This window comes from Cydia strobilella, chromosome 10 (genome assembly GCF_947568885.1).
Source record: "Cydia strobilella chromosome 10, ilCydStro3.1, whole genome shotgun sequence".
NCBI lineage: Eukaryota > Metazoa > Arthropoda > Insecta > Lepidoptera > Tortricidae > Cydia > Cydia strobilella.
Genome location: NC_086050.1, coordinates 5,585,421 through 5,607,129, shown reverse-complemented (window position 1 = coordinate 5,607,129; position 21,709 = coordinate 5,585,421). Strand labels below are relative to the sequence as shown.

At 36.6% G+C, this 21,709-nt stretch overlaps 2 protein-coding genes across 2 annotated transcripts in view; both read right to left on the bottom strand.

The window, feature by feature from the left end:
• The window catches only part of LOC134744681 (transmembrane emp24 domain-containing protein eca), a 351,400-nt gene that overhangs the window by 29,754 nt on the left and 299,937 nt on the right, over positions 1–21,709 (bottom strand). The window lies entirely within an intron of this gene.
• LOC134744564 (exostosin-2) overlaps positions 1,641–21,709 on the bottom strand; it is a 60,571-nt gene continuing 40,502 nt past the window's right edge. The window contains exons 4-7 of the mRNA XM_063678402.1: positions 13,113–13,272; positions 10,671–10,791; positions 9,748–9,906; positions 1,641–9,190 (exon numbers count right to left, since the gene is read on the bottom strand). Coding sequence (XP_063534472.1) covers positions 8,972–9,190; positions 9,748–9,906; positions 10,671–10,791; positions 13,113–13,272 — 659 coding nt within the window. The 3' untranslated portion in view covers positions 1,641–8,971. The remainder of the gene's footprint in view (positions 9,191–9,747; positions 9,907–10,670; positions 10,792–13,112; positions 13,273–21,709) is intronic.

Below are 21,709 nucleotides of genomic sequence, written 5' to 3'. Positions count from 1 at the left end.
GCTGAGTAGCGTATGTACCTACTTAAAGTTGCTTAATAATTTTGAACACCTTGCGGGCGTAACTAAATCTGCTGCTGACGATACCCAACCTTATTGTGCCACAACTTAAAGCTTAAACCGATGAAGGTAGGGAATGAAATTTGAAACATAATTTTCAAATGTTGTGGAGCTTCATTAAGAAAGGATTTGGAAACGTAGCTTAGGTATCTATAATAAAAACCGCCCAAGTGCGAGTCGGACCCTCGCACCGAGGGTTCCCTACTTTTTCGTATTTGTTTTTATAGTGGCAACAGAAATACATCATCTGTGAAAATTTCACCTGTCTAGCTATCACGGTTCACGGTGACAGACAGACAGACGAACAGCGGAGTCTTAGTAATAGGGTCCCGTTTTTACCCTTTGGGTACGGAACCCTAAAATACAGGCTAGTACCTATCTTATTTATATATCAAGATGGATCAATAGATGTTATTTGCACTTATTACAGGAACCCTTATAATGTAACGCCAATACTGACCCCGCCCCGAAGTATTCGAGCCGCGCGCGCATACCGCCGCGCTAATATAGCGCACGCGCAAAACGACTACACACATTGTTGAGCCTTCAAATATTTGATAGACGACAGGGGATTTGGAACTTTATGTCGATGGTATTAGGTCTATGTTAAAATGAAGCTTGAGTAGAATTAATGTTATAGTTTGGTGTGGTTAATAGACCACAATATAAATTAGGTTTAAAAAAACTGTTTACAATTTTAAGCAGGTACCTACAATGATTATTTTTCTTGGCATGTTTTTGACCATTTGTCACAGAAAAAGGGACTCCTATACCTGTAAATCTTCAGAAAATTCGTTTTTTGTACAATTAAATACTTACCTATACAGGACACACTAAATACAGTCGCGAGCAAAAAACGGAATCACTTCACATGTTCGGTTTCTCCGCTCAATTACTTTTCTAATTTTCATGCAGGAAATATCGTAAAGAAAATACCTAGTGTCAATTGAAACTTGATAACCTACATAAAAAGACCACAATTTCATTTGTTGTTGTTTGTTTCATTTGTGTGTTTCAGGTTTGATAACTAAAACATACCTGTTTTCTGCGAATAGCCAAAAATGAAGTGATTGTTACTTTACAGTACCTACATATGGTGCTACTTTCTCGCACTAGTGCGTCAAATAGCACTTTTCGTGCATATGTCGAAAGTTTAAAGGGCCATATGTACTGTAAAACGTTGTACGATACACGTGCGAAAAGGTAATTCGCAACTCGTGTCGATTTAAAACACTCCCTGCGGTCGTGTTTTAATTTATCGCCACTCGTTTCGAATTTCCTCTTTTCCGCACTTGTATCGTAAATAACTATTGCTCGCGATTGTAGTTTGTTCATTCACATGTCTGAAAATGTAGTCACAAGAAACTTGAAAGATTTTCCAAGGCTAGTTTAAAATCCACTGATCAGCAATGTGTTTTTTTTGTAAATTTTTGTGCATTGGTGACTGATTAGCACTATAATTTGAAAGCATATTTTGATATAAGATTCCAAGCTTGAATTAAGGATTGTAAGGTATCTATATTTAACTGGTATTGGTTAATGTTATAACGCGAGAGAAACAAAGATGGAAAAAAACAACCAAGTATACAAATTGATATGTCTTCTTTTATTTACAATATATAGTATTTACAGGTTGTACATAAAAACAAATTTAATAACTATTAAGTACTTAAGCTAGAATTTTCACATTAAAAAAATGTAAACAGATTACACTTAAGACAACAACGAACATACAAAATGGCAGCTCTTGCGATTGCTTATTTAGTTGATTGATTGGTTTAAGACTGTATAGGACCGGGTCCAGGTCCATAATTGTATCATTTTCGCGTAATAGGGAGCGTGCGTGAACTGTAGTAGGGAGTAGCACCAGGAGCCCCTTTTATTGGTGCGAAGCGTAAATGTCAAGTTTAGGTAAGCTTCGTCGTTCAAAGGGTCGGCAACGAGCATGTAACACCTCTGTAATTGCAGGCGTCTTAAGGCTACGGTAACTGCTTACCATCAGGCGGTATACGTGGTATAAAAAAAGCTTCCATTGTACAGTCGCCATCAGATATATCGGAGCAGCCGAGGTGCTTAAAATATCTGAACACGCACTCTAACGCCTTTACAATAGAGACGTGTTACGGTTACCGCCGGTGCTACGCAAAGTTTTGATACACGAAAATGATACAAATTGTGGCCCGGTTCTTATTAAAACTGATATATAATTTCATTCCAGTTATTATTATAATATTATGACTGTACATGACTGTTAGACCTATGATAATTATCATTATCACTTATCAGTCTCTTTTCTTACAAGTGCATGCAGTAAAATTGAGGTTTTTTTCTCTAGATATAATTAGTCATTATCATTATACCAGTTTCACTGATTTGAAATGATTATTTGCACTCGTTAGAAATGAAAACTGTATGGCCAAAAGTCGTTATTAATCATTTAAAAAAAGTTATGTTTCATCATCATCTTCCTCACGTTGTCCCAGCATTTTGCCACGGCTTGTTCAAATGTTATGATTAATAAAGATATTAATATTATGCTCGTGGGCAACATACAAAAAAGCAGGCTAGACAGATAAATAATTCATATTCAATTAAATTACACTTCAAACAATAGTTTATGATTAACGGTAAAATTAAAATTCTACAAATTATAGCTGCACAAAAACAAATGCATCCATTTATTCAAAATTGAAAAACTAATAAAAAAAATCCAAAAATGTTATAAATCGAATAAATAAAATATTCGATTTAAAATAAACACAACAAAAAAATCAGGGTAGTAATAATTTCATTGCAAAAAAACTTTATCGTTTTAAAATCTCTTCATATCAAGTTATTATTATTTATCTACTATACTTCGATCTTTTCCTTCCTCAGCCTTAAAAAAAACTAGACATTTTAGTACTTACCTACCTAATATTTAACCGATATTAACGATTAGCTGTATAACAATCTCTAGAACGCATTACAATATTTATTCAGATTCCATTTATTTTAGACGTTAATATACATACAACAATATACAAATAGTACAAAAACTTCTATAATAGGCAGACAATAGGTATCAAAGGATGAATTCATCCTGCGCCGCGTCGCGTACAATAATAGATATTTTAACGAACCTAGAGTAGAAATTTGTTCGATTAGTACATTTCTATATAAATTATACTTAATTCACATTGTTAAGCTGAAATAAGAATATATATATATATATACTGTGTTGAACGTACGAAAAACGTATAAAACGCGTATGTCAATAGACTAGAATAAATGGAATCGTGAAAGTCACCAAAATACAAACATTAATATGGCCCTAGAAGGGAAAAAGATCAAAGGTCTACGCCACCTACTTTGTACCTATCTAACACCTAGACTAGCATACGCCTAGCCGTAACGAAGTCGTCAGTCTGTCGTTTGATATACCTGGTAACTCCTCTCCGACCATCCTACCCAGTATAGGTATCGGTAAAATAAAACAAACTATAGTCTGGCTAACCAAATTTGTCAGTAAATAAGAAAAAATAGAAAATAAATAAAAATGTCGCGCGAGTGACTAAAAATACGTGAATGAAACCGCAAAATAAGCTTAGTTAGTATGTCTCACGATAGTTTAAATTCGATTAGACTATACTCATCCCTTTTTTTGGGTAGTACTTGCGTAAGACAAAGACAGTATGTTCCTAATTATCTGTGTTTAAAATGAGATAGCCGTCAATACGGATCCAACGCATTTTTTTATTAAAAGATAAATTCACCGTAGCTTACCAGAAGAGTGCGAATCTTTCCATTCCTTCCTTTTTAGGGTTAATTTTAGTACCATTTCGTACCCTACCACAGTGTCTAGGTGTGAATACCCTAGCGAATATCATATTGATTCTCACTGAGGCAAGGTACAAAATGGTACTGAAATTAAATTATTTTGTACGTATAGAAGCAGGCCTGATAATTACACATTGTTATATTTTTGTTAATTTTCTTGTAATAACTTCATAGTTTCATCTCATAAAGAGTTAATGATTTTTACTAATAGAAAACTAGCTTATTGAGTAGGTACCTATAAAACTAATTTTGCCGAATTCAAAAATGGCCTTGGCACTCCCGGTGACTGGAAATACTTCTGTTCTCCTAAACATGCCACTCGTTGTGACTAAAAATACGTGAGTGTAAAGTCATAAAGTTACTATATAAAGTCATTTAGTTTACCGATACCTTACACAATACAAATACATAGTAAATGCGAAATAAACGTCGAGACTAGTCTAAAAGTTCTTTGGCTACGATTAAAAAAAAAACTACCAAGTACAAACGAATGTCTCAAAAACGCATAAAAAATAATTTAATAAAATTAAAAATTCATAAATAGAAAATAATGGCGAATAAATTACAAAATGTACTTACACGATTGGCTCAAACATTAAAATTACAATGCAATTTATTATCAACAGATTTATAATAAAGAAAATCATTGGATTTACTTTACATAAAATCGACTGAAATTCCATACGCTTAAAATATAATTCAGTCATCGCATCGTAATAAAATACAAAAGATATATGTTTAAAATTATGCCATTGATAAATCCATTATCTATACACTGTCCATTACAATATACATTTATATATAACTAGGTACGTAGGAATGAACCTCGACGCAAGCACCGATATGTCAAGATGGACTATTTTTTTCTCTAACACTATTAATTTATTATTGTTTAGAATATTTTCTTTACAATTATAAGGACAGACGGCATTTTACAGTTGCTCTAAGGGTTTGGCTGATCATTGTTAAGAATGTAATAGTTGTAATACCTACTATCGTTTCACATTAATTTACAAGAACTAATGTCATTTCGCACTTGTACTGGGGCCCGTTTATCAAAAGCTTGTAGCTTGTATTGTAATACAAGTATGACCTATACAGGTATAGGTCAAACTGAACATCTTTTACCTTTTTACGAGATCAACTCCAAAATCGTGATAAAAAAAATGGGTGTTTCATACATTTTGCCTGATCCGGTGTCGACGTTTCCTATGGGAGAGCCAACATTTTATTCACGATTTCGGAGTTGGTCTCATAGTAACAGTTGCCCAGTATGATATACCTACACACCTCGAAAAATTTGGCTTAGGGTAGAAAAAACACCCCATATTTTTATAAGATAGCGGTTCTTCCGAACCTTATGCCTTACCTTACCTTGGAAATTCTAAACAATGACCAACCTACACGTTTTTCAAGAGAGAATTGACATGAAACTTATCAGGGTTGTTGGATCTAACAACTTATTGTCGTACAAAATTATCAACTATACAGTGGCAAGAAGGTTCAAAGCGAATACTCGTTTACAATTAGTTTAGACCGTTTATAGAGATAAGATAGATCCCCAAGGGATGACATGTTTTGGGGAATTATTGTAACTTAGTTAAAAGATATAAAGATAAAAATTATAATATTCAACCCTTGAATACGCTGGAGTTAATAGTACCTAATTGTAAGTGAAATTAACATTAATTTAATGCCTATTAATGTGAGACCGCATTGACAAAAGTTCTCCTAAAAAATTGTTAATGTCAAACAATTTTTCTTTTCTTTTAAATTTGGATTTAATATATTATTTTAGTAATGATTTTTATTAATAAAATGGTAACAATGACCCATTTTTACAATACGAAAATTAATATAAATATTGTTTTACAATTTACTAACATCAATGACCAATGGCAAGAGAAGTTTTACCCAATACCTACTAGGTATGTAATTTAATCGCGTAAGGTCCATATTTTCCTATTTTTAATTTGAACTTTGTCGTATGGTAAATTGGGCTGAATTTCGTTTGTTTGATGTCTCTTGTTTCGCAATGAAACAAACGAAATGCTACTTTATTTGGTTCATGAAAAGTTCTAATTAGTTAATAGTAGAACGTGTTAATGTTAATTTCAATTACTTCAAACACTTTGGTGATTACTAAATACTAACACAGAAGCTCATTGTAAACAATAAATACAATTAATAGCCTACATCTACAATTGACTTCGAAAACGACAAAGAACGATATACAATATTAAATTAGGTTTTCTAAAAAAATATATCGATAACTAATATTTGCTCAATTGATACTTATACGCAACAAGCGTCAATTTATTTTTACTTATAATTTACCATTTCATATGTTGATAATGTACAGTATAGGTAAGAATGTTAGGCTGCCTTTCCACTGAAGCGGAGATGAGAGGGACGTGCGGGAATCAACCAATAGCATTTAGTTCTCTTTTCCATTCCGCTTGATTAAAACCAATGCTATTGGCCGATTCCTGTCTCCTCTCATCTCTGCTTTAGTGGAAAGGCAGCCTTAGGGCTGGTTGTGTCAAGGAAATAAAACGAGGGGTTAACACTAAATATGGCGTTGACAGCTGTCATTATGTACATATCTGTAAAATTCAGAATATTGAAATTATAACAAACTTTAATAGTTCTTGGACATAAATTGACTATGTACCTAACGTTTTTTAATTGGGTGGGATTATTAAACTTATGTATAAAATTTAAAAAAGATGGCACAGCAAAATATGTTTACATGAAAATAAGTTTGTTACCTTCACTGTACGTTATCGGTCAGGGTCATTGATTTAATCACTAGAAGTCGTTAATGAACAATTTGAAGTCTCAGATGCTTTTCAAGTTTTAATACCTACTTTCAGTATTTTCACAAACTTAGTAGTCTGGAGAGTTACACCATTTATAACTCGACTGGACTGATTTAAATTATTTTGGGTTTGTTGGATCGGTCTCTGTCCCGATTAGGAGAATAGCTATTAAATAACAGAAAAGTAACAAAAAATTTTTTTAAAGAAATTATGGCTGACATGTAATTTAAGGTATTTTTACAAATTGCAATAACGACACCTAGTGTTAAATATGAATTAAATCAACTCGCGGCAGTTAAAACTACTTACCCTGGGTATTGGGGACGTATTCCCATTTCTCTAATCTCATACAGCCTTCATACACTTTATTGTCCATCCTTCTCTAGTTCTCGACCTGTTCTATTCTACCTATACTTAGTGTTATTTGATAAACTTGGCATTACATATTTAACCCTATATTATGTCAGTTGGCAACTAAAATATACCTACACGCGCTCTTATTCTCTTAGGGTGGTATTTCACCTGTCCAATTTATTTGTCCAATGTCAGTGCGTCTCACTCTCTCATTATGCAAAATGTGAGACAAAATACACATTGGACCAAGATATTGGACAGATGGAATACCACTCTTAACAATAAAGTTGTGTTCAGGGGGCCTAGCCAAACTGCCAATCGTTTGCCCGTAGCGAACGACGCTAATGTCTCTATCATTCTTCCATATTAGTACGACAGAGACACATTAGCGTTTCATTCACTACGGCGCAAACGAGGCATCTTGGCTAGGCTACCCGTTTAACCTCTCTTCTCGAATTATGGACCCTATGACAGTTCATTTTTAGGGTTCCGTACCCAAAGGGTAAAAACGGGGCCCAATTACTAAGACTCCGCTGTCCGTCTGTCCGTCTGTCACCAGGCTGTATCTGAAATTCAGTTGAAATTTTCACAGATGATGTATTTCTGTTGCCGCTATAACAACAAATACTAAAAACAGAATGATATAAATATTTAAATGGGGCACCCATACAACAAACGTGATTTTTTTGCTGTTTTTTCCGTAATGGTACGAAACCCCTCGTGCGCGAGTCCGACTCGCACTTGGCCGGTTTCATATGAACAGCTGTCAGCATATAGAGTAGCTGTCACGTAAAATGTTTGCAGAAATTTTTTGGACGTTAAGCACATTAATTTATTTAGAAATGTAACATTTAAGTAATAAAAATACGGTAAAAACATCTCTTCAACATTTTTTACAGTAAGCCAAACCAAAAGATAGTTGCAGGAACTGTCATGGGGACCAACATTCGTCGCGAGAGCTGCGAGAGGTATCATTCTGTAAACCGCGTCCGCTTATCAATTTTTGTTGTTCTAGACACACGTTCTAGACAGAAAATTACTTATTAAGCTTAGGATCTTCTTTTCGTTACAAAATTATCCTCGTGCCGCCGTACATTACGATGTACATTTTGTTTCAGTAGCATTTCTTTTGTCTCATAAAGTTTTCAAACAATTGAAATTCAACCGAAAAATACAACCAGATTCAAACTTTCTAGCTATAATTTTTCATGGTGGCGGCACGAGGTTATATTTTATGTAACTTTCATAAATGTTAGTGTGTAAATGTAACATATTTTAACCAAGAGGTCATCTTATAGTTCATTCAATACTGACTTGCTTTTACCACACACATAACTTTATAACAACATGTGTTAAGCGTGAATATTTAAAATCCGCTTAAAACTGTACCTTAAGGTACGAAGCTCTAGTTTTTACCTTCAAATTTATTTGCCAAAATGTTATCGCATCAATCAATCATCGTATTATATATTTATTACTATTTATAGAAGTTGCCGTTCGGTTTTATTTAGCCAGTAAATCACTTATAAAATTAATATTGAATGGACCATATAATCTCATTATACCATTTGGGTATACCAAAATTTTCCTTTAACCAGCAACACATTGTTGTATTTACCCAAATAATCGTGTTGACAAAGCATGTAGCATACTGCGAATTCACTCTGAACTAACAGATTTGACATGGGTATAGCCGTATATTTGCATGAAGCAAGTATACACAACTTTCGCTCGATTTTTTCAATGTTCTGTAGGGTGTTACTTGATTTAAGCCATTTCAATATCAGGTATACCGGAATTTTCCATGTACTGCAGTAAACCAGCCCTGAACTATGCAGACTTGAGCGCCATATGTCCATATATTTTCGTGAAACAACTTATACAAGGCTTTCGTTGGATTTATTTGGAGTGTTACTTTTTTAAAGCATTCCTATATCAGGATACATATGTGGTATACCGGAATTTTCCATATACTGAAGGGGATCGGCTCTGAACTCCACGGATTTCAAAGCCATGTGTCCATATATTTGCGTGAAGCGTTGTATGCAGGCAGAGCGCTGGGTCATGTGGCGCGCGTCGGCGGAGAGCATCTCGGTGTTGGTGCACTCGGGGCATTTGAACTTCTTGCGGGGGGTTACCTGAAATTTGATGTTTTAGATACTTACTCGTAATATTATGGAGTTAGGATTTAAATATTTTTAGGACTAAAGGCGTGCTCTCTACGCTAACTAGACATTGATGAACGGACGGACATTAACGGAACTCTCAGTGTTTGAAGATGGAGACATATGCAAGAGTGCATAGGTAAAGTAGAGACTATTATATTTTGCAGATGTCAAATTGTATGGAAATTTAGACGAAAGTTCACACGTTTGTCAGGATGAGCATGAGCACGTTTTCTTTTTAAAATTTTCTTCCCTCATCAACATCATGTACAAGGCACATAACCAATAATTACGTAGATGGGAGGCAACAAAGTTATCCTTACTACGTATAGACACGTCGCCACATCGTTAGCACGATCTAGAAACCGCCAAGTGTCATCTTACGAACAACTTTACCATGATTGATTCAATGATGAGTAGTTTGCCGGTCACATTTAAATTTAAATTCTTCGTCGACATACCGTTAGCACGATCTAGAATTCGCGCAACCCGGCACAGCGACATCTAGCGGACGTTTCAAGCATCTTTACCTTAATAGGCGGCTTGCCAGTGACGTTGGCCACGAGAAAGTTCATCGCGATGTCCTCGCAGTTGAAGTTGTCGTCGACCCACGCGCGCACGGCGGCCGGCATGCGGTACGTGTAGTACCACGACCAGATCTTGTGGTGGAACGCGGCGCCGGTTAGAACCTGGAACGGTAAAGTGAAATATATAGCCACTTGATTTACATTCCCGGTAATAGTAGGTTGTTGCGTGTACCCTATGCACACAAAGTCAATTTATACACGATTTTTTTTTCTCTCAATTTATCTTTTTCTTCTCTCTCTCTCTCTCTGTTTTGTATTCCTTTTCATTTTGACATATTAGTTCAATTTGGAAAATTATATTGATATTACTTAAAATATTAACGATCATAATATAAATTCGTGAAGATTGAGATAGCATAATTTATATTAATTATATTGTAATTTAATAATAATATATTCTTTATTGTGCACCACATAATGAAAAAAGAATAAAACTAAAGAAGACACATTACATTAGGTATCAACAGGCTAACAACAGGTTAGGTTTATTATTATGAAATTAAATCAAATCAAATGGTAATGGTACACAGTTACGTGAAAACGCCTATCTACAATACTCTACACTATTCTTTTCGTTCGGAGAGAGAAACAGAAGATGTAATTTTTACTCGCAAGAAAGCCAATAAATCAATCGCATTTACCTGCTAAAACTTTTTAGCGTAACGCACGCATAGGTGAGAGTAAAACGTTTATAAACGCATCAGTGAGAGTAAAAGTTTATTATATTGATGATCGTGGGGTTCCCGCCCCGCCTCCAAACGTGGACGCGGGACGGGAACCCCACGATCCGCTCAGGAAACTCACGCCACACTTCGAAACTGAATTATACGAGGACTTGTTACTAGAGACAATCAACTCTGACTCACCATGGAAATCTGATTGGTCCACTCGCTGTGGTATCGCCAGGAGTTAGTGCCGTTGTCCCACACGTGGAGGCGGGACGGGAACCCCACGATCCGGTCAGGAAACTCACGCCACACGTCGAAACTGAAATCAAAATAATAATCATGAATATAAGTAAGACGGTAGTTGAAGGTAGATTGGATCAAACCGTAATCGGAGGCCAAGTATCATTTTTAACACCCGACGAAAAAAGAAGGGTGTTATATGTTTGACGCCGATGTCTGTCTGTCTGTAGCATCGTAGCTCTCAAACGGATGGATCGATTATGATGCGGTGATTTTCGTAAAAGCGAGTTTCCTTAGCCACGTTTGATAAAAATCGATCAAGTAGTTTGAAGAGTATCAGCTCTTTTCGAAAATGACGAAAGGCATTTTTGGCCTAAAATGTTTTTTTTGGCTTAATTTTTTTTTTAAATAGTTATGAGTCACGTCACTGAGCCAACGGAGTAAGTAAGTAATATAAGCGAGACCACAGATTTTTATCATAAAGTACAACAGGCAAGATTGTATTTAACGTATTGCCACTACTTTAATATTCTACTTTTAGGTTAAAAAAACTAAACAAAATTTCTCTTGCAAGTAGTAGGGCGCAGTTTACAAAAACACTTTAAATTAATTACATTTATTAAATACCTAGTCTTCCTGAAAAATAATAAGTGTACAGGACTTCTTAGCAAAGTAGAAGTCTGCAAACCAAATGTATGCGAAACATTACTTTCAAATACGGAATTACTTTCCACCAAGACTGAAAAGCGGCTTTAGCTGTTTTTACCCGTACCTTACAAAGATGCATACAGAGATATCGCATTCCAACATGAATAGAATGAGACATGGGACTTTTTCAAAGTTGTGACTACATACATTGTAAGAAGTAAATTGTTTGCTGCTGAATGCACGACAATGAATTCCACAATTAGCGGACTAATTATCGTTTTTTTAAGATTGGCAATAGTCATAGTTGTCATCCATCAAACATTATCTTTTCCTTGCAATGTGCTTGCATTTTACGCTTTTTACTGGTTCATGTATGTGTTTTTAATGAATGTGAAATATATTATTTATTTACTGAAAGACAAGGTTGTCTTTCAGTGTTCAATGTTGTGTTTACATATGTATGTACAACAAAACCGTTAAAAGTCGTAATACTGACAAGGGTTCCATACCTCAAAAGGAAAAAACGGAACCCTTATAGGATCACTCGTGCGTCTGTCTGTCTGTCTGTCTGTCCGTCTGTTACAGCCTATTTTCTCCGAAACTACTGGACAAATTAAGTTGAGGTATACATATGTAAGTTTGTGACCCAAAGACAGACTTCGCCTCAGATTGTTACTCACGCCACTCGCCTTTTTTGACCTGTCTTAAACAACGGTTGCATAAAATACAATTTTGGAACGTTGGCGTGTAATAATGTGTGTGAAGTGTACTGTACCACACAAAACCGAATAGGAAATAAATGCAGTGGTCAAACATACAATTTTTCATACAATTCAGTTAAAAGTTAATAGTATCAACTGCAAAAATCCATTATTAACAGACTATATAAATACAGTTAGGGATATTTCTTCTAAAAAGGTACAAATTGCTGTGGAAGAATGCCTAAGAAAAAAACCCCTTGTCAATTTTATGACCATTAAACTTTTATTTCGACAGGTTTCGAAAAAAGCAAGCTAAATCTATCGAATACATCTCAACCAATTTGTTTAATTTTTATTTTGTTTGACGCAGTCAATGTTTTTGTAACGGAGACGTTGATACTGTAGAAAATATCTGACTACTTATTCTTCATTCATTTTTATTACAGTCTCTACTAAACCAAAACAACCGATAAGTATTTTCGTCTATAAAAAATATTGATTAAGATAGTGAATAGTGATAGAAGACATTTATCATTGTTAGTAATTCCATGCATTCTGATAACGCGCATTGTAACGGTCCGGTCTCGCATCACATCACATGATATCATTAAACAAATCGTTATGGCTTAACATTGAACAAGTACGCACGCAATGCCATGTAATCAGATCATGAAAGTCAGGGTGCCTAGCCAAGATGCCAATCCAAAAGTTTAAGGCTTTAAAAAAATACAACAGTTGTATTATGCAGAGTAAAATTTTAACCACCAGCCATACTCGGCGTAGTGACTTTATAGGTCATACTGAAAAACGTTTATTACGGGACTGATGCTAAAATCGCAAAATCGATGTAACTACTGTCCGCGCGCGAATTCCGTGCACGGCTGAGGAATGTTAGGAATGTTGAGCGTCATGACAGAGTAGTGTCATTTTGTACGTACGGGCGCAGCGCGCACCCTCCCACTTCCTCGACCTCCGAATGCACGGAATTCGCGCGCGGACAGTAGGTACGCCGACTAACGTCAAGTAAGTTACGACAGCAAAAAATACTCACCCAAACTCTAATTCATCTGGCGTCAACATGACAATGTCATCGTCAATGGTGAGCTGACATTCGGTCTCGATCTCGTCGTACGGGAAGAAACGGTTGGATAGTTTGTTCTCTTTGGTCCTTATCACTTTCAGCGGCTTGTTGATCACTGGCCACTCGGACGCTGGAAAAAAAAACGTGTTTTAAATAGTAAATTATACAACAAGGGCATCCGAGGCAATTTATCGGTCAGAGCGTCAGCGAGGGCCGAAATAGGTCGAGTATAAATGGGCATTTATGTTCGAGTTACATGCTACATTACATGTTACATGCTATGCTTTTCACATCGATTTATATATTTAAGGTCATTTTACCGTATTTATCCAAGACTAAAGAAATAAAAATGAGTACACGGGCCCGCGCACGGCCACGTGGAGAGGAAGGTGCACCGGCCGCCAGCTTTAGCAATGGCTGTTTGTATGGCAGGTTTTGGACTTTATTGCTAAGTCAATAAGGGTCCTAATAAATGGTTTAACTTTGTGCACTTGTGCATAAAAAACAACTTTATGCCGCATACACGCGACTTAAACACCAACTTTACGACGCTTTAAAGCTCTAAACTTACGATGCTTTTTGACGCTGTTAAGGGTTCGAAACGTCGGGATGTATTATAAATTAATAATCCGTTTTAGTAGAAGTATTTTCACTGAAATATTTTCTGTTAATTTATTCCAACAAATTTAAAAAATACGGATGAACGTTTATAATTCCATATCGTTCCATTGCCGCATGACGTCTACAAAAAAACACAGTGAAGAAGAAATTGCTCAGTCGGATCAAACAGTAAAAGTGTCAAAGAAATATGAACCTTACACCAACACACTAAGTATTACAATGCGTGGACTAGTTAACAGCCTCATCAATCTATCAATATCTATTTTACGGAGAATCGCTTACTTTGTGTGCGATTATGTAGGAATTAGAAATTATTATCATACTAATTAAAAGCATAAACATTGGGGGCTTATACAGATAGTAGCTTCTTGTTATCAATTTGTTATGGATATGATCAGGGCCCTGTTTCACCGCGATAACAATTGTCGCCTGACATTGCGGGTTTAACAGGTAAACATAGACGTTATGTACCGTCGTTATAGCTCGACAAGAAATTGTAGAAAATTATTGAGGGCGCCACTTCCTACGACTGTCATATTTTTGACGTAAAATGCTTAAACATGGCAACAATTTAGTATAGATTTTTTTTAGTTCCATTCTATTTAATTTCTACTGTTTTATGTCGCTTTATACCTACCACCCCAGAAACGTACAGGGTATTGTCACTGTCAGGTGTCAACTCAAGTTGATGAAGAAGGTGCCTGTCAATTGTCAACAGTGACAGACAGATTGACCGCATCATATCCGTAACAAATTGATAACAAGAAATTACTATCTGTATAAGCCTCATTAAGATTATTGTGTGCAACATGCTAGTTTTTTATCAGACCTGAAAAAAAGGTAAATAGGTTTTTTTAACGCATGAATTTCTTGTTCTTTGGCACACTGCGCTGATGCCTGCTGCTAACGTGTCGTTTAACGCGCTTTAATTATAATCAGTGGAATGGAAAATGGGAGTATTTGAATGTCAATTAAATGACTGATATTAGGTATGTCTATTTTAATCAACTTCATTTGAGTAGATGGTATTAAAGATTGTTTGTAGGATCATAAGACAATGCATCGCAACTATAGTGTGTATGGTTTAGTTTTTAAGATATATTGTATAATACGTACGCTAGTTTTAAGGTATTTATCTATGGGAAAATAGTTACCTGAAAAAAGATTTTCATTCCCTTTAATTTCATTTAGCAGTAATCTTATGAATACAGTACAACTGTTTTTTTAAAGGCCCAACTTCTAGGGCCTAGGCTAGGGCTCCGCAAAGCCTCTGTGAGGGCTCCGCGAGAATACTTACAATAAAAAAAATACCGACCAAGTGCGACTCGGACTCGCGCACGAAGGGTTCCGTACCATTACGCAAAAAACGGTAAAAAAATCACGATTGTTGTATTGGAGCCCCCCTTAAGTATTTATTTTATTCTGTTTTTAGTATTTGTTGTTATAGCGGCAACAGAAATACATCTTCTATCAAAAGCAATCACCTTTGAAAATCGAGATATTATACTTAGGTAGGTACATTTATTTAGTCTAAATGAAATAAGAACAAGTGTAAATAGTACCTATGATTAGAGTTCTCGGAACGTTCTCACTTTTGTATAGGAATCGTTGCCGCTCGAGAATATTCCCCATAGTAAACGGAGATTCTCGAGTAAGGCAAAACTGTAAGTATGATAGATAAATATCTAGAACCAATTTCATTTAACTACTACTACTTTGTCATATAAATCGGCCGCTTTTCACATTGCAATCACCATTTACTCTGCGCTCCAACTCGTAATCTCTACTATCAAAACAGTTCGTTGTTAATTAATTTATTAATTACGTCACGGACTGTATCCGAGCCGATTTTTGTTGATATGTAAATTAAACACCGCCGTACTAATTGACAATGACCGCGGCACGAGGTAAGACCATTGTAGTCCATTTTATTGTCGTGTTTATTACTTTATGTGACCATGTCTATTCATTTTTTAACCGACTTCAATTTCATAGAAGGAGGATATTCGGTTGTGGCTGTTTTTTTTTTTTTTTTTTTTTATGTATGTTCACCGATTATTCCGAGACCCGTGGTCCGATTTGAGTAATTCTTTTTTTGTTCGAAAGGAGCTACTTCCAAGTTGGTCCCATATTAATCTGGTTCTGATCTGATGATGGGATCCCTGAGGAATTGAGGGAACTCCTCAATTTTTAAAGGCACATGTATGGTGATTTGGGTGTTTTCATAAGCAACTTTAGCATTTTCTCTCGAAAACGACCAATTTGATGAATTGCACCTGATGATGATGATTGTTTTGAAGATAGTGATGATGATTTTTTTATTGTAGGATGTTCAGCGAATACTCCGAGACCCGTGGTCCGACTTGAACAATTCTTTTTTTGTTTGAAAGGAACTACCTCCAAGGTTGTCCCACATTAATCTGGTGCTGTTCTGATGATGGGATCCATGAGGAATTGAGGGAACTCCTCAATTTTTAAAGGCACATGTATGGTGATTTGGTCGTTTTCTTAAGCAAATTGAGCATTTTTTCTCGAAAACCACCAATTTGATGAAGTGGAGCTGATGATGATGATTGTTTTGATGATAATGATTTCAGCGATTACTCCGGCACCCATGATCCGATTTGAGTTATTCTTTTTCTGTTTGAAAGAAGTTACCTCTCCAAGGTGTTTTCGTAATATTTTTGGTTTTGATCTGATGATGGAATCCGTGAGGAATTGAGGGAACTCCTCAATTTTTAAAGGCACGTGTGTGGTAATTTCGGTGTTTTCTAAAGTAACACAAGCATTTCCTCCCCAAAACCACCAATTTGATGTAGTGCAACTGTAGCCTAACCACGAGTTTGACACTAAATATTCTTCGTAACTTACTTCGTACACTAATATGCTAGTACGAGCGAGATGCATAAACAGTAAGTTACGCACACGATAGCGAATATATCAATGTCAAACTCGTGGTAAGGCTACTGATAACTTCCCTCGTATGTGTATTATGATTTTTGATGTAGGTAGTGTTGGAAACAACCAAAGAAACTGAGAGGTGAAGGTAGAGGGTATTAGTGTTTGGGGGGTTTGAGGTTGGGGGTTGAGGGGAGGTGAGTTGATGGGTCGGGGACTGTGGGGTTGGGAGTTAAGGGATCGGGGGTTAGGGTTAGAAGTTAAGGGGTCTGGGGTTAGGGGTCGGAGAATGGCGGTTGAAGGGTTGGTGGTTTAGGGTCGAGGGGTTCAGTGATCAGGGGTTGATGTGCTGTGAGGTTGAGTGATCACCGGGTTTGAGGGATTGGGTCAGTGGCGGGGCGGAGAATGGATTTAGTGACAGGAATGATTTCCCAGACGGATTCGAGGAAAATTCTGATTATTTAATAAAGTTTACGAATTTACAGTTAAACATCATTATGTTTTTCATTCATGCGTCACGCTCTTAACAATGTTTTAAAACTAAAAATGGAAAAATAAAAACTTTTATAAAAAAAAAGATAAACCGACTTCAAAAAGGATGAAATAAAATATTATCCTTTTTAGGGTTCCGTGTTTAAGTATATGCGTTACCAACTGATATTTTTGAAGTTGGTGCCAAGCCAAGTACTCCAAGTAGTAACAATACCAGTCAAAAATAATCAGCTTTATGTCTATAAATCCCATTACAACTGTACAAATATTATAAACGTGAAAGCAATTATGTCTGCCTCTTTGTTACCTTTTCATGGCTAAACAACTGAACCGCTTTAGCTGAAATTTTGCATGAAGGTTCCTTGAATTGTTTTATATTTTGAAATGTAGTCCTCTGGATAAGCGACAGTCCCAATCCCACACTTGCGTGCTATGACTGTTCAAGAATTAGTAAGAAATGCTCTTTAAAAAAATACGACGACAAAACGTATTAGATTTACACTAACGTGCCGACAAGCATGGTACGAACTGCGCCAAGAAGATTCAACCGTGTGTTCTGTTCTGAGGTGTACAGAAAGTTCGTTTATTGTCGTCGTGTACGCTGCGTCTTACATAGGCGAACACTCGCGAACGCGAAGCGAAGCGACGCGGCACGGCGCGGCCGGCCCAAGGCGTTCGGGTTCGCAACGAGATCGCCCACGTAGGACACTTCTATAATATATGGTTTAAAATTTGGCTTGGCACCGACTTCAAAAATATCAGTTGGTAACGCATATACTTAAACACGGAACCCTAAAAAGGATAATATTTTATTTCATCCTTTTTGAAGTCGGTTTATCTTTTTTTTTATAAAAGTTTTTATTGCATTGTCATTTGATAACGCGTTTTCAGTGTTAATAGCAACAGTTGGGTTTGGATAGGCAGAAACTTCCTGCCTCGCCCAGTTTAAGAGTCCCCGGCAAGCTCGGCCGAATTTCACCTTCCCATACAAACGGAGTTTCGTTCTCATTTTAAAACTACGTGTTGGATTGTAATGAAACTTTGCACATACAATGACAATGAGGTATATCTAGGTCTGTTATTAGTTTATATAGCTCTAATATATAAAACAAACGAAATAGAGCAAAATCAAGTCTTGTATAAAAACTTAAATTCGCTCTATTTTTAACTATTGTGTCTGAAGCTACATAAACTAATTACAGACCTAGATATACCTTATCCCATTGTTAGTACAAAGTTTCAGAGCAATCTAGCTAGTCGTTTTAAAATGAGAGCATAACTACGTCTGTATGGAGAACCGAGCTTGCCGGAGACTTGTGGAATAAATAAACTGTCTGTCGGTAGCGGTATTTCCGGACCGATACAACCTTCAAGAAAAGCGAGTACTCCCGTAAAGGCGGGCAACGCACAGTAATGGCTTACCACCGGGCGATTCGTCTGCTTGTTTGCCTCCTATAGCAATTACCATCGCCCACAAACAAATGAGTTGAGATTACGCTCTTCCCAAAATAAATTACCCCATAATCCCATAATAAATTACTATACGCGAGCGCCTATGTGTGGCGAACGCGAGCAGTCTTATAAGCTCCATCTTCATTGAGGCGATCTGTAGCAGTGTAGCACCTTGTCACATAAAAGAAAATTACCCTACAGGAGCAATGGACGCCTACTAAATCGCTTGAGCCAACGTGGCATGGTTCCGGCGAATTTACGCAGCGTCTTACGTAAGCGAACAACTAGCGAACGCGAAGCGAAGCGGCACGGCGCGGCGGCCCCACGGCGTTCGCGTTCGCAACGTGATCGCCCACGTAGGACACTTCTATAGGTATCAAACTGGTATCAAAGGATTGATTCACCCCGCGCCGCATCGCTTCGCGTTCGCGTGTTGGTCGCCTAAGTAGTACGCTGCGTTAGCATTTTTCCGATTGCATCTTCAGCTATTCCGAGCTCGGCTGAGTTTATTTTGTTTTTCAGTTCGACATTATTTGAAAAGTCGAATAATTGCTGCAATTTTTTTATTCACCCAGATTATTATTTTTAAAGTGGTGAATTCCGGTCATGTGGTGTGTTTCTCATACCCTAACTAACCTTAGGTATTTCATTATTCACGATGACGGCATGGCATCTACAAAGGAAAGGAGAACTCGAGAATCGATTTCTCTGTGTCTCGTGGACATGTATAGTCGATTCGATAGAACTTAAATTTATTAAACCTATTTTCGAGCTTATGTTACAAACCAAATCATAACTTTTATTCGTGATAACCTTAAATTGAATACAAAAGTAAAACCTATGTTTTATGCCCCTACCTAACCTATGTTAAGAAATGGGCCCGAAAGCATAATGCTTACCCGAAAGCGAAAGTAGTCTTCGAGTGAGACCATTTGTGGCCAGGGACCGGCCCGCTATCCCTTATCGGGGTTTTACAAGGGTATTGCATAAGGCTTAACTCACCATACCCTTTGCCAGACGAAACCCTTTGTTTTGGTTTTAAAAACCCTTATATAAAGCTACCACTTTTGAGTAATCGGTAGCCCAAATACCATTACAAAACCCTTATCATCCGCTCACCAACACCTTGCATATTGCTTATAAGGGTTAGCCTTATAAAGGGCTTCCCTTTTAGCATATAAGCGTGCTAATTTAAGTCGTCTACCTTGTTCATAAAGCACACATTACTTCGAATCCGAGCGATCGTCGGCGGCGACGGCAGCGTTCTTTGACTAGGCAAGTATTTTCTTTCCTTTTCATACACTACCGTAGATATATACTAATCCTGTCTCTTTCACGCAAAGGGAAACCTTTATAAAAAGCGCTTAAAGATAAGGGTAACCCTTATTAAGAGCTAGCCTTATTTTTGGTTAGCTTTTCGCTTTGGGCTTGCAGCTCAAAAGGGAAAGTCTTTCAATGTGTTAGCCGTGTTTAAGTGTCGCCCATTGAAAGGGTTTTATCGCGGAAAGGGTTGTCCAGTCCCTGTTTGTGGCCCACGATATCGCAGCTGTGCGACACACACACAAGTGCTTAAGTCTATCAGCGCCTTTACAGTATTAGCGTATTAGCGTGCAGGTTAACAATGAATTAATGTCATGTCTTGACAACAGAATTTTCCACACTTTTCACATACAATTCCCAAGATGTCACTCGATTGGCTCCCACAATTGTTCAACGAATTCAAATCATGATCTATAATTAAAATGAATTTAAACTGTTCTGCGGCCGTAGCACGGTCGCATTTTTATCACCTGTCACCATGCCTGTCACGTTCTGACAAGTATGTAAGTGCGAAAGTGACAAGCATAGTGACAGGCGATAAAAATGGAACCATGCTGCCACCGTTGTTCTCAGATTCTCTCGGCCCGTCGGTGCGTAACCAATCGATGACTAATAACAATAACATATTAATTAACACTGTTCAACAGGCTATTAAAGCAAACTAAGCTTTACACACACCCAAAGAGGCACATTTTACAATAAATTTTTTTTGTAGGCTTATACCATTTTCAAGCTCCTAGCTACGGACATTTCGATTGGAATATGAACTAAAACTCCATGACATACAGTTGTATTTGAATGAATAATCTTATGAGCTAAGAGCTTTTATTGTTATAGCGTTTTTATAGGCTACCATCTGTTTTATAGAAGCTGTATAAACATTATCGGAGTTACTCGTAATTTGAAATCTATTATAATATATTGTATCGGACAGACACTCAAATACTTAGCCCCTTCTAATGCCAACCGTGAATCAAGCCATACAAAGTCTAGAATCAAATGACTTAGTTTTTTGGCTTATATTCTTTTGGATTGCGCACATTCTTTGGCGTTAGAACGCCTGCAATCTTGAAAATGTAAAAACGTTTAAATCTAGATCTTGGCAAAATACGACAGTCGTTTTTGCATTTGTCACTTGATCACTTTATAAAAACGGGTTTAAATTTTGTAATAATGTAACATTGTTTGTCAAATGACTGTCTCATTTCAAACATAGACAGAGACAATCATACTATCTTTGTCTTACACTAGTAATAGCACCCAAAAGAAAAGGATGAGATAGTTTTTTTTGTTCTTATTTACTGACAATTTGGTTTGACCAACTATATCATTCGAATACCTATCGTGCATTTCGCTTGTACTAGGCCGAACATGTATTGGCTTTGGCGCGGGCGAGACGCAAACCCTTTAAGGCCGTTCCGTCGGTTTGCCGCTGTCTCTGTCACATTTCGCAAGAAAGAACGGGAAAAATCATGCGCGCCAAGCGTCAATTTTGATCGAATTTTGTCGATTTTTATTTATCTTAAAAACGTTACCCTACAATATCGAAATTCGAAAGCTATGAAATTATTATTTAAGTTAAGATTGTTATTATTTATAGTAGTTAATAAATAACCGAGTAAAGTTGGATTAAAAGTCCGAGTTAGAGGTTACTTTGGGAATTAATTGTATCGAGCGAAGTGTCATAATTCGTGTATCGGAAGCTATGATATTAAAGATAATATAGTCAAGAACTACATATATTTTTTCCACGTCTACGAATATCAACGCCTCTTAATAGAAAA